We start from the raw sequence: 14,114 nt of genomic DNA, 5'->3' as shown, positions 1-14,114 counted from the left end.
GCAGATGCAGGATGTTACTGATGTAATACTGTGCCATCAGGGTTCCCCAAATCACTACCAGAGATGACCTCAAGTCATACTCTATGGCTCCCCACACCATGATGCCAGGAGTAATGCCAGTGTGTCTCTCCACAACATTAGCAGAACTGGTCCTCTCCCCTTGGCGCTACCAAACGGGCACACGATGGTTATCCATGTTAATGCAGAACTGAGATGTATCCCTGAACATGGTACAACTCCAGTCGTCATCACTCCATGCCTCCCGGTTACAGCACCACTCCAAACACAGCCATCTCTGTGCTGGTGTTAACGGCAGCCTACGCATGGGACAGTGAACCCGTTGTCCGGCTGATGCCAGACATCGAGTCCAATACCTGTCTCCAAATGGCAGGTGCAGATGTCATGGGGTTCTGTAATGCTTGGAGCACAATATAACGATCCACCCTTTGTATGGCCTGTCTTGGGCGACCAGGACCTTCATGACATGTGTGGGTGCCCTCATGTGCCCATTGGTTCCAATATCGGGCGACTGTGACATCTGTATCTCTCACATGCTGGGCAATTGAATGATACAACTACTTGGCCTCATGCAAACCCACAATGTGACCACTATCAAACTTTGCCAGCTGCTGGTAATGCTGTCTAATGTGTCTATGAGGCATCCTCCGTGTTTGGTGATTAGACACACCAGCTCCTTGCAAATCGAATCATTTATATACCCATCACTGGTCTGCACAAGTGCCGAATTACATTCAAATTGCACCATTACTTCTGGGTGTTTAATTTTTTTTGTCATTGAGTATATATAACCGTGCGATTCTACATTACTATACCATGGGGAAGAGCTAAACACCACACCAAAATGGATGGTATTTTCAGAACATGGCCTTGAAATATCAGGGCTACTTGGGTCCCTCCATTAAGGTCGAGCTAAATACCGGAAACCCAGTACCAAAGTCTGCAGTCAGCCCGGCATAAGGAATGGGAGAGAATGGGTAAAATCATCAGAGGCCACTTGGGCCTTTGCCCTTCCTGGCCATCTTTGAATTTCTCGAGGGGGAGAAATAAATCCTAGGCTGACATGATGAGGAACTTCCAAAGAATATTGCAAGACCAAGGATTTCATTTAAACCAGTGGCCTGTACTACGAAGCGGGGTTACTGGCTTATCGGGGTATCTTGTTGGATTTAAGGTATCACGGTTTACATGGACTTCATATACGACTACCTTAAATCTGACATGTTACCCCGATAAGCCAGTAACCCCGCTTCATAGTACAGGCCACAGGGATGGCCAATCTTTCAAAAGAAAGGGCTGTTGTGTGTGCAGGTTTTTGCTGCAACTCCCTAATTAGATTACTAAGCAGAGGACTGATTGGCTGAAGAGTCCTCACACCTGGATTTGAACAGCTAACCTAAAGGTCACCCCAAAAAACCTGCATAACCTTTGCGAATAAGATTAGTCACCCTCGATTTAAACCTTTCAATTAAATAAAATAAGTGAGATAATGGAAGAGGAATCCAAAGACCAATCCCTGAAGCAATTATGCAATACTGCCACTGTCATTGTGACACCTAATATGAAACATCCTACTGTTCATAGTCAGAAAATTATTATTACCCTTAATTTACAACACACTCCTCAACTCCCCAACAACTCTGTTCTGATGTGAATTCCTATTACCAGTTATCATTTTAACACCAATCAGCTAATAAAAGGACTAAAAATAGGACAAAAAATAACCAAATAGGTGTATTCAGTGTACATTTATATAAACTGCCATCATACTACTGTCCCCAAATAGGTATTTAAATAAGCTACAAGTTCATCAGAGACTATGACAATATGCACATATTCAGTAACAACATGACTGTACAAAGCAAAAGCATAGTGGACAATTTTAGCTCTTGGATTAAGAGAATGATTTAATGGAGCAAATCCTTGTCTTATGTAACACTAATTACAAAGAAGTTTGAAACTTAATAAAATTTTAGCCTTAAAAAATGTAGTGCTACTTGGCAACAATGAAAATCTCTGTTGCCATATAAGGTCAGGTCACCCTTGCAGTGAAGGCATTGCTATTTTAAAAGATGAGCAGAGAATTTCATCCTTTTTCTATTTACTTTCCTTGAACAGAACAATAGATTTGTTGAATAATCAATACCAATATAGCCTGAACAATGTAAGTCAACAATGTATTTTATTATGCATTATTATGCTTGAATGGATTGAATCAGACTGTGAAAAAAATTAAAACTGATGTGCAGAGCAGTGTGCCTTCAGCGCAGTCTATTGGTGAAGACTTACATGCCAATGCTCCCGTGTTAATCACTGTGACTGACTGTGTCTCTGTCCTACAGCAGTGCTGTGACTCAGATGTGACGCAGACAAACGAGGCGGCAGGCAGAGCACCGTGGCCATTCCGGCTTCCTTCACTGGATATACCCATAAAGACGTATCATGGCTTGCTGGGTGAACGAGGGGTGAATGCTCCGGAAGCCTCCAACATGGTCTTCCTGCGGGCTGTCTCTTTGGCAACATTATGGTTAAGACGCCGCAGACGTTCCTGGAGAGGGGTAAGAAGGAGAGAGATACTATCTGCACAAGGCAGCCATCCTTTGGTTTGTAAAGCAGAAGCACGTCGGCCTCAGTATAATGACCTGATGTTCTGGGCAGTGCAGTGTTCAGTATATGGACATCAGGCACAGAGCTTTCAGGATTTACTACTCAGGAGAGTCAGGACTGTTTTGCCCCATATATCTTATAAAAATGTATATGACATAATACCTGCTACACAATAATAATACCAGATTGTTTTCCAAATAAAATACATTCCCCTCTTCACTGGTTATGGGGCACTCTCAAGATCAATGACAGTGTGACATTAGATTTACATGAAGGTCATACACCTCTACTTGCCACAGCTAGTTACAGACTTAGTCGTAGTTAGCAAATGGCAACCAAAGCACACTATAAGACAAACATCAGTATAAACAATAGAATATTAAAATTGCATAGATTGAAATGAACATTTTAGCAACATTTTAACATGATCTGTGTAAGCACAATTCACAAACTTAGTATCATATGCAGAAACAGGTCCTGAGTACATACTTGAGCATTCTGTAGTATGTTATTCACCAGAACCACCCTGCGTCGAGCATTTAGCAGTTTCTTCACATACGGGTCCAGGTCCAGCGCCACCTTCTGGTGCTCATTGATTCGGCAGAGTTCTGGGAAATCACAGGGAGATTAGATTGGGAGTAAAAATACCGGCGAGAAAGAATACGCCATCCAAAATCAAATCAAGTATTTGGGTTTTAACATGTGAACTACACATATAACAAGAGCTTCAGATGTTAAAGTGCCTTCACAGGTGGATATTCTGACCTGGACAGTGGTTATTTATGCATATTTTCAAAAACAAAGGAAGCCGCTTAAATAAGGGATTTGTTTTGACATCATTACAACTACTAAAGAAATTCAGATAAACACTGTTTATATTTTTAAGAAGGCGTCATACTCATCTAGGCCTGGTTTACACTTGGTTAAAATGCATCTTGGGTGATCATAAGTGGACCGCTGACGCATTGAGGTTTACACCTGCGTTTACCAAGCACCTCCACAGTATCCAGCAGACAACTTGGGTTCAGATCCTATTACTGTCTATGTCATTTTTCTTTCGTTGCTGCCTCTAGAAATGAAATGCCCCCATGCTCAGTCAGTACACAAGTCTCTGTTGTCTGACAAGCCCCAGGCTAAGAAAACAAAAATGATTCAAGAACGAAAATACATGCACAGTTATAGGGCGGCATGGTGGTGCAGTGGTTAGCACTGTTGCCTCACACCTGTGGGACCCAGGTTTGAGTCTCCGCCTGGGTTACACGTGTGTGCAGTTTGCATGTTCTCCCCATGTCGTCGTGGGGTTTCCTCCAGGTACTCCCACAGTCCAAAAACATGAGACTAATTGGAGTTGCTAAATTGCCCGCAGGTGTGCATGTGTGAGTGAATGGTGTGTGAGTGTGCCCTGTGATGGGCTGGCCTCTGCCTCGTGCCCATTGCTTCCGGGACAGGCTCCGGACCCCCTGCGACCCAGTAGGATAAGCGATTTGGAAAATGGATGTACAGCTATTCCAATTACTGAGATTGGCTGCACAAAGTCATATGCAACTTGCTGAAGAGCGCAGTGCATTATTTGGAGCATTGGCAACTGTCACCAAACCAACCACCACGTCCTGTATTGATGACACATTAGCATTTACACTACAAAAGATATGTGTTCAAATGCGTCCTAGACCCCCACGGCAAGTGGTTTGAATGACTGGATTAAAGTGCATCTTGGTGGTCAATTACACTTGCATTTAGTGCTGTCCACTGATTCCCCAAGATGCATTTTAATACCAAATGTAAACAGGGCCTTCGATTACCATATTTGTATAATCTTGTTTATTCAACCAAAAGACTAACACAATGTAATTCACTAAAGAGTTAAGTGAAACAAAACTCATCTAAGGAATAGCACAGCCAGGGCCATTAACTGACTAGTGACTGGCTGTGTTGACAGAAGCCGCACCAGTGGCCAGGTTGTCGATGTGTTCCCGCAGCTCCACTTGGCTCTCTCTGAAATGAAAAGAAGGGGACAACATATAAGAAAGATAATCCAGGGCAGGGGTGTCAAACTCCAGTCCTGGGGGGGGGGGGGGGCAGAGCCCTGCACAATTATGGGTTTCCCCTCATTTAACACACCTGTTTCAACTCTTTGCACCTCCTTGTGCTAATTACCACACAGCTCTTGAGCTGAATAATTTGTGGTGGAACAGGGAAAGAACTAAACTACACAGGGCTGCTGACCTCCAGGACTGGAGTTTGACCCTTTCTGGGCTTCTGGAAGAACATTTTCTAGAGCCTCTTGATATGGGAAGTCAGAAACGTCTGGCCCAAGATGGTCACCATACCTTAAGGACATTGCTACCTTGGAAAGGGTGCAACGTAGAGCTACAAGAATGATTCCTGGTCTTAGAGGAATGTCTTATGAGGAGAGGTTAGCTGAGCTGAATCTGTTTAGCCTCAAGCAAAGGAGACTAAGGGGGGATATGATCCAGGTGTATAAGATTCTAACAGGTCGGGATGCTGTTCAGCCAAATGACTATTTCAATATTAGTTTAAATACTAGAACTTGTGGCCAGAAGTGGAATTTAGCAGGAAGACATTTTAAAATGAATTTGAGGAAGCACTTCTTTACACAGCATGTAGTTGGAGTATGGAATAGTTGTCCTGCTAGTGTAGTGCAAGCTAAAACCCTGGGCTCCTTTAAATCAGAGCTAGATAAGATTTTAACAACTATTAGTTAAGTTCTCCCCAAATGAGCTTGATGGGCTAAAAGGCCTCCTCTCGTTTGTAAATTTCTTATGTTCTGATGGTCTTCTTGCAGCCTATTGGGGATGTTTGTCTTGACCTGCAAATATATTAACTGTTATGCTTTAATAGTGATAGCTGATAGTTTAAAATAGTGATAGTTTGAAGCAGAAAATCCCATTGTAAAACGTATTTATTACCCTGTTCATGGTTGAGAAGTCCCTCTCACAACTTACACTGCTGACGGGGTGGTTGATGTGACATATTTTCCGACGCGCGGTCTCTGTCCGCTGGTGGGAGTTTGCTCACCTGTGTGTGCGCGCACGTGTCTGTGTGCGCGCAAGTGTCTGTGTGCATGCATTGGGGCGGAAGTCCGCCATGTGCGATACAGAGAGCAGAGGAGAATTGTAAACGCGTGACAGTGTAGAGACAAAAATGACAAGCTGTTGTGTAAATAAGATAAATAACATACGGCTATTTATTTTTAATAAATGGACAGTGTATAGTCCCGTTCTATAGGAAAAGTAACCTTAAATGACTTCTGTTGTGATCTGGCGCTATATAGAAAATAAAATAAAATAAAATAAACTTGTCCTGCAGGGGGGGGCGGGAGGTGCCGGGCACCCCCCTAATATAATGGTAGGGGAAACACTGATATTCAATTCCACTTCCATTTATTCATCTAGCAAACATTTTTGTCCAAAGTGACCCTGATCAGAGAGCAGGGTCAGACAGTAGCCCTGGAAAAACTTAAGTTAAAGGCCTAGTTCAAAGGCCCAATGGTGACATCACTCTATCAACCACAGGATTTGAACCAGCAACCTTCTATCACAGGCACAGAGTCATAAACCACACACTGCCCCGTTTCTTATTCAGAGCAACTTACATCATTACTTTCAGCAATAGTTTGGCATGTCTTTAATAACAAAAAGCCTGACAAATACCTATAATCATAAATATTCTTAAACACAGCACTGCGGATAGATCTTGAAGACTATAGAGGAGCCATCCCAATTCTAAAAGGTCTTTCAAACTGAGCTGGCTTGTTGCTGACCTTAAATAACCCACAGACACGTGAGTCTGTCTGGAGGCTTCCAATAGGCGTGGCTGGATTGACAGCCCATCATCATCTAACGAAAGACTTAATAATAATATACTCAAAATCGATCATATTATTTCCCTACGCTTAATATTTAGTGATCCGTAAAACGGGGTGTCGTTCTTACTGTGGTATTTCGCAATTCATTCACTACCACTGGCATACAAGTTCTTCTGTCATGACGATGCAAAGCCACATTAATACAGCAACCCAACCAGGAGCGCACATTATCATCAAGAATGCAGACTACAAAACATTACAGCTGCAGTTCCCCAGAGACGAATCACGAAGTCATTTCGATAATCTTTAGATAGGTTTAGATAATCTTCATTCAGTTTGGCGAATGAAGCTGGTTAATGCTATTGTCGCTAATGCATTAAAGGGGGCCTGATGGGGCGAAACAGAGGAGTGCTTGCATTAAGGCACGAAAGAGCCGTAAAGAGAACGTCACAACACCGAGGACACGGAAATACAACCTTAGCCTCAACCTGCCCATCATTCAACCTGCCCGCTGCAGTTGAAACTCACCTCACGGAATGCACGTGCAGGTCGAGCTGCTGCACGGCAGGTTTCAAGAGCTCGAACAGTCCCTCGCCAATAGCATCCTTCTCCGACGGTGTCTCCACTACCGATACGGCCAGCGCCGCCATGCTGCTCGCGAGTCGTCCTCCTGAGATGCTAGACACGTGGAACGTGACGTCACCCACAGCCCTGGGCGGCTCCATTTTCCTCCTTTTCTTACCTCCGCCATTTCAATTCAGCGCTCGAAGACTACATAGCTTAGGCGAAATCGCAACTTATTTAACGAAACAACAGGCCACAACCACCCAGTTTTTTAAAATTAAATAAAAATCTGTATTTTCAAAAAGCTTGAAGAACGAAAAAGAGGGGAGGCTGTCTTGCTAGTTGATTTAGGTGAGTAGTCTGGACGCAGTGCTTCTCAGCACAAAGCGGCGAGCTGCTAGCTAATGAGGAAACCGTGTCCATAACGCCAAATACAGTATCACATTATACAGCGGCTTGTGTCATTTGCTGTGAAGTATCGTCAGTATTTGGTTATCTGGGGGACTTGATACATCCTCAGTGACTAAATATAAATGGCACAGTTTCGTGTGTAGTGTGCTCATTAAGATTAACGCGTTGCACATTAACTGAAACGGGTATTTGAGCTCCAGAGTTTAAAGTAATGGTGTATGTACAACTCTTGTTTGTGATTTTCTTGTCTGATTAACGTTTCCTCAGTTACGTTTTTGAGTTTGTTTTATGCGCAAATAATCATTCCTTCGCTTGTCTTCTGCCCCTGTTCTTCTCCTCTTTGGTCTGTTCGCATCAGGAGTGGCCCGGCACAGCGACGATGAGTAACCCATCCTCTCAAAAAGTCGTGCTGAAAAGCACCACCAAGGTGTCCCTGAACGAGCGGTGAGAGGCGCCCCACACTGACCGAATAGCGAAGGAGGGGACGTACAGTGACGTAGCGCGAGAACCGGAAGTGGAAATGGCGCAAGGGGAGCTGATCACACACCGGGATATTGACTGCCCCACATGTAGAAAGAGGCAGAGGTGCTGGTTCAGAGGAACCAAGAAAGAGTGCTCACGCTAGAGTGGGTAAAAGAGGAGGGAAAATATATTATAATCCCCCTTTGTGAGCCTTTTAACAATTGGGCTTAAGGAGAGTGTTGCTGGTATGTGGTATGGTGACAATTTTTTACCTAAGCCTGCCTCTGCTCTGTTCATGTTGTTCAGAGCACAGAAAACGCTTGGAGGATTAGGGGGCAAAAATGCTACCCATTTTCCACCTGAGTACATTAAAAAGCTGCCTCTCCAGCCCTCTTATATTCTCTCTCTCTCTCTCTAATCACATAAACAGTGTGAACATGATGTCATTCTCTTTCTCACCACTATCATGTCCTGTTTGTGTTACTCAACATAAAAACCGGGTGCCCAGTCCAAGCCCAGACGTGAGCCAATCCAGCCCACCGTCTCGCTGCTCAGGCCTCCTTGTTCTGTCACAGTCTCTGCGCGCCCTGTCCTGTTCCTCCAATTTCTGTGCAGCATGTCACGGTCTGGGCTGTAAGAGGCTGGCTGCCCGGGCGTGCCCACTGCCCCTAGCCTCTGATGCCCCCATGTACATTTGGGAAAAGATGCCCAGACCTGTGGGGAGGCTCGAGGCTTGTAAGAGGCATTTGTTCAGACTCTCTTGTGGAGCATTATGTGTTGTCTTTGCATTTTGGTTGTCTTTCTCGTTTCGTTTCATTTTATGGTGTACATCTTTGTTCTGTTCTCTTCTCCCCCTGCCCCTCTTCCTAACACCAAACTGTCTTTTTGTCTCTTAAAATGCTGAGCATGGCCACCAAAATCTGGTGGCACTTTGAGAGAGAAAAAAACCCATCAAAAAAGTGGGCATTCACGTTTTTCTGGGTGGCTGTAGATACGGCCATGGTGTGTTAAATTATTTGCTTTGGAACCTCCTGTCCCCCTTTCCCTCCCTCCCTCCCTCTCTGCACTGCCCCCACCCCATCTTTGTTCCCCAAGCTTCACTAACATGCTGAAGAACAAGCAGCCCACCCCGGTGAGTGTCCGGGCCACCATGCAGCAGCAGCACATGGCCAGCGCCCGCAACCGCCGTCTGGCCCAACAGATGGAGAATCGGCCTTCAGTACAGGCAGCACTGCAGCAGAAGCAGGTGAGGAGTCTGCAGAGTTTGGGCAGAACAGGCAAGAAAGGGTTTGTTCCTGTCCTGCCACAATCCTGATGGGTAAGACACTGCCTCACGTGAACCCAGATATTTTTTTTGAACAGTAAAAGTGGAATTTATATTACTGGCTGAGGGAGATGTTAATCTACAGTTCTCCACAAACATTCAGAGCAACGCAGTATACTGGGTGATACTGAAGAATATAAGCAATTTGAAGGTCATCATAACAGTTTGATTGTTCAGAAGTTCCTAAGGCCACTTTTCTTGTAAACAGACAGTTTTCATGTCCCTCTTTCCTCTTAGGCTCTCCAGCACTAGCCTGCTCCCTTTTCAGTGTGATTATTGATCCATGTGAACAGATTTGTTGTAATCCCGCTTGGTGTTGGTCACTCCTACTGTAGGAGACTCATGTCCCCAAGGTACTCCACTGAGCACCAGAGCAGACCCTGGCTCCCTGTGCCCATTAAACTGTATAAGCTCTGCACATCTGCACTGGAAGTACTATGGTCTTTCTGCTTTCTGGACACAGTTGGACTCTGATTTTAATAAGTAAGGAATAATTGACGATGGGCCCCTTCGCGTCGTGGCCGCATCACCACCTCGGGTGTGCATTACTTTTTAATAATTCAACGGTCCGGAGTCAATTATTCCGCTTATACTACGGTTGCCACACCTCAAGACATCGATCAGATGATATATTTCAAGGGATTCGTCCGGTTTTTCTACTTAAATCACTATTGTGAGTAGGATTATTTCTTCCGCATCTCATCCAACGACTCTTTTGCTAGTTCCAAAACATCATTTTAAAGCTGGCAATGGAGGCTTCAGCCGTTGATAGCAGACTAATGCAGTTAATAATGAAGTTATTAGAAAGAGAGCGAGAGAGACAGAGACACAGAGAAAGAGAAACAGAGAGAGAGAGCTTGTATGAATTAGGCTACCTTTGTGTGTCCCTCAACAGTGTTCTGAAGCACCGTCTCTAAACTGTAAGTCTGCTTTAAGATGCAGCGCTATTACCTCGCTAGTGAGAAATGTCATGTGTAGCCTTTAAGTTGCTACACTAGGCTAACTGATAAAATCGTCAGGGCAGCGCTGACAATACGTTTTTGTGTGAGTGTGTAACCGTAGTGTGCGTGTGCAAGGATGTGTCATTGCAGTAATGAGACAGAAAAGCTTGTGCATGTATTCATTTAATTATTTATTCATTCGTTGCATTTTTCTATTTATTGCAATATTATTACAGTTAACTATGCGAAGTGATATGGAACTGTAATGCGGTCAAGAGAGCTGCCTGGAACTACGTTCGCCATGCGTTTCCCTGAAAATAATTGCACACCTCAGAACGTTCGTCAGCCAATCAGATTCAAGCATTCAGCGGTCCCATATTATAATACATATTAATTGTCCATTCTTTTGCACTTGTTATTCTGCATTGTTGCATATTTGCATGGTACCCTGTTTACCTTTTACACACACACACTCTACATACCTCAGCTTTAATTCTTTTTTCCCATTGTACTTGCATTGCATTCCTTATTTTGTATTGTATTCTTTTTGGCATTTTAAGCTCTTGTTTGATTTTGCACAGTGAGAGCTATGCCTTGGTGCAGTCGAATAAAATTTTATCTCCTTTCCTTTTAATGAACCTCTGGCTTACCAGAGCACTGTGCCAGAGCCACGATCACATGAATGCACACTTCCGCTTCATCCCACAGAGCCTGAAACAGCGGCTGGGGAAGAGCAACATCCAGGCCCGGCTGGGAAGGCCCATAGGACCCCTGATGAGGGGTGGACCGGGTGCCAGGGGTTTCTCCATGGGGGGTCTGCGGGGAGTACCTCGAGGAGCCCTTAGGGGCCGCGGTGGCCGTGGGGGTGCCATGAGGGGGGCTCTGTCCCTCAGAGGTGAGTGTGGGCTCTAAGAAGTGAAATGTGAGGCATCTGCACTAGAGTTGGATATAATGTTTTGACTCTATCAGCTTTGGTACCCTGATATTGAGACTAAATCCATAACGTGAAACATTGTCATTAAAAGTCACATTGGCTGCAAATGATATAATATTGTTCTCTACTAGATGCGTTATAGTTTGCTGTGCAGAGAATTGAAGGGGACCCCTGTTGATTGTGCATCCCCTTCTTACTATTGGTTATAACTTTAGAACCGTTCTCCATATGTAATGTACACAGCGCATCGTATAGGTGCTGCTTAATCCATACAGCAGCAGTGAGCAGAAAGACGGTCCTTCCAGAACTTATCACAGAAATTAGGGCAAAATCAAGCAAGCTTTGGGGTATTTGCAAGAGCTTGCAGTCTTTCAAATTTACCACAGCTTTTCTGCAAGAAATGGCCAAATTAACAGACAACTTGCATTTGGTCCGTGACACCTGCTGTAATGTCATTGCAGTGTGTGTATGTGTGTTTAGCTAGGCTCCGCTACAGGGAAGATGAGCACAGTGAGCACATTTCATTTACCAAAAAGTTGAGGCAGCATACACTGCACAAATGGACATAGTGTACATAACTCAATCATTGGGCACTTTGGAAATAAAACGATACATTTTCCTGTCAACATATTTGACTGCACCAGAGATTGGAAAAACCCTCAGCCTCATTCCATGGATGTTAACCAACCATTAATAATGCAGACAGAGCTGTGCCTCGGGGAAAAATAAACTTAGCAGATGAGAGCCGGCAGAAGGCCAGACATGTCAAGGTTCACGCAAAATAACACATGATCCTGTAAACAACTTAATAGATCACTGGTGATTTAATTTGCTACTGATGTTGAATTGAGAGCTTATTGAACTCCTTGGACTCTTGGAAGTGCAGTACCTGCATGCATACATTCACTTACACAGCTTTCTTCTTTGTCCTCTCCACCTGCTCTCATCTCTCCTTGCTCTCCACGCTCTCTTCACTCACTCTCCAGTACAGTACTGTATGTAGATACTTTTATCACTGCTGTATTATGAGCTGTAGTATTGTGTTTTCAGATGTTTTAGTGCATTTGAAAGCATTTAAGTGTTTTTATGACAAACACTTGACTGATGCTAAATGACTTATCTGGGTCATTGATATAAAATGCAGTGTTAACTGGTTTATCACAGGAAATGGTGAATATTGGCAGGACACTTGGTACTAGTGAGTCTGTTACTAGCGGTCACTCACCAGTCCTCCTTCTGCAGGTATGGGCCAACTCCGTGGACGAGGTGGCCCTAATCGCTTGGGCCTCCGTCGAGGTATGCGCCAGAGGGGGGGCCTGAGTGTCCGCGGAGGGCCTCTGACTGGGGCCGGACGAGGAGGCCAGGGCTTGAGAGGTGTGTCATTATTCCCCCCTCAGTTACCTGAGGGCCCCTGAACCAGCCATGTGCTGCCTACTTGTGAGTGACTGCTGTTGTGATTAGTAGTCTCTTCCTCCCCTTAGGCAGAGGAGGACTCGGTCTCCGAGGCCGCGGTGGCTTTGGAGGCAGGGGACGTGGCCGGGGACGTGGCAGAGGAATGGGCCGGCCACCCGTCACTCGAGAGCAGCTTGACAATCAGCTGGATGCTTATATGTCAAAGACCAAAGGTCACCTGGATGCCGAGCTGGATGCCTACATGGCTCAAGCGGATCCCGACAGCATGGAATAGGCTGTGCCGTTGGTTACATACGCAGCTACCCCGCCAGGACACTGGAAGTGACGAGCCCATGGCTGGTATCACTACATACCCTGCTTCACTGACAGACCCACGAGTCCTCTTTTCGTGTATGTGAAACTTTGACAGCACAGCACACATTGGCCCTGCGCATAGACCAATGACCAGTACGTGTGGCTGCTTAGCATCCACACATCATTGCGTTCCCACATTCACTCAGTACTGTCAGCCCTCACTGTAGGACAGGCCTGGATGTTATACAATTTGTTGACCTGACATGTATTTTTGCAGAAATCCTACATTTATGGCATGTATTTTACTTTGTACATGGGGTGGTGACATTTCATAAGCAACAGCCTTGTAGAAATTAAACTGCCAGGACGGTTAATGTTACATGCAGTCGTCCAAAGATAAGGGTTTGACTGAGGTTCTTGGAGCAGGGCTTTTGTCCTCAACGTTTATTTGATGTGCTTAGTTGCACTAAATCTAGTGCTCATTGGCTAACATTTTAAATGACTTAACCATAGTTTTTAGATTTTGACAGATTTATAACCCGGTATATACCTATGGTTTTGCAAACAATGTACAAGTCAACATCTACCCCTGACTTAACTATGAAGATCCGTCAGTGACTGGTGAATATAGACATTTAAAAAAAGAATTTTGCTGTTACTGTTTTCCTCCAAAAAATTGTTTGCTTTGAAGTGTTTGTTTTAACATTGTATGGTTGTTCAAGACAAGTCAGCCCCGGGTATCTGGTGTTTAAAGTGCTTTTTGATTCTCTCTCCCTCATTAGAGGTTGTTCATTTCAGAGGTACTGGAAGCACTAATCATTGTGGTGGGGTTTCTTGAGCGCACCAAAGTTGATGCCTTTTGCCGTCTGAAGAGTTTGATTTGTATTGTGAAATTTATTTTGGAATGTTACCAATAAGGTTTTTTTTTTTTTTTTTTTAAACATCACTTGTACAATCTGGATGGTGTAATAGCTCAATGGATGTTTGTGTAAATATGGCTTGATATAAAGTGTTTATTTGAACTGAAACAGGTGAGAAAATCTCCTCTGTTTACAGTGATTGTCTCCTTTTAAAGGTGGTTGTTAATGTGAGCACAGCTTATCCTGGTGCTGCACATTATTAGAAAAAATCACATTGTGATATTTGAAATTTTGGTAATAAATGTTGTGATATTTTTAAAACAAGAATTGAAAATGTATCCAAAATGAACTATAGCCAAACAGAATTTATCTGCAGACCTGCGAAATCCAGGATACTTTAGTTAGGATTTTCCCATGTTCAAACAGAGCAATATTCCCTTTCCTTGGCATGCGGTTC

General features: G+C 44.2%; 2 protein-coding genes across 2 annotated transcripts; one reads left to right on the top strand and one right to left on the bottom strand.

Moving 5' to 3' along the window:
* Positions 1 to 1,739: 1,739 nt before the first annotated feature.
* Positions 1,740 to 7,156, bottom strand: snapin (SNAP associated protein). Its single transcript, XM_048993349.1, has 4 exons — positions 6,983 to 7,156; positions 4,574 to 4,620; positions 3,115 to 3,233; positions 1,740 to 2,566 (listed from the first exon to the last, which is right to left on the bottom strand). The coding sequence occupies exons 1-4, from the start codon at positions 7,102 to 7,104 to the stop codon at positions 2,459 to 2,461; spliced, it is 396 nt and encodes a 131-aa protein (XP_048849306.1). The 5' UTR covers positions 7,105 to 7,156; the 3' UTR covers positions 1,740 to 2,458.
* Positions 7,157 to 7,196: 40 nt separating this feature from the next.
* On the top strand, positions 7,197 to 13,825 carry LOC125718977 (chromatin target of PRMT1 protein-like). The gene is made up of 6 exons (XM_048993337.1): positions 7,197 to 7,369; positions 7,788 to 7,873; positions 8,987 to 9,137; positions 10,865 to 11,051; positions 12,333 to 12,464; positions 12,572 to 13,825. The coding sequence occupies exons 2-6, from the start codon at positions 7,809 to 7,811 to the stop codon at positions 12,775 to 12,777; spliced, it is 741 nt and encodes a 246-aa protein (XP_048849294.1). The 5' UTR covers positions 7,197 to 7,369; positions 7,788 to 7,808; the 3' UTR covers positions 12,778 to 13,825.
* The last annotated feature ends 289 nt before the right edge of the window (positions 13,826 to 14,114 follow it).

This window comes from Brienomyrus brachyistius, chromosome 23 (genome assembly GCF_023856365.1).
Source record: "Brienomyrus brachyistius isolate T26 chromosome 23, BBRACH_0.4, whole genome shotgun sequence".
NCBI lineage: Eukaryota > Metazoa > Chordata > Actinopteri > Osteoglossiformes > Mormyridae > Brienomyrus > Brienomyrus brachyistius.
The sequence above is the reverse complement of the archived record's forward strand: the minus strand, read 5'-3'. Positions and strand labels throughout refer to the sequence as shown.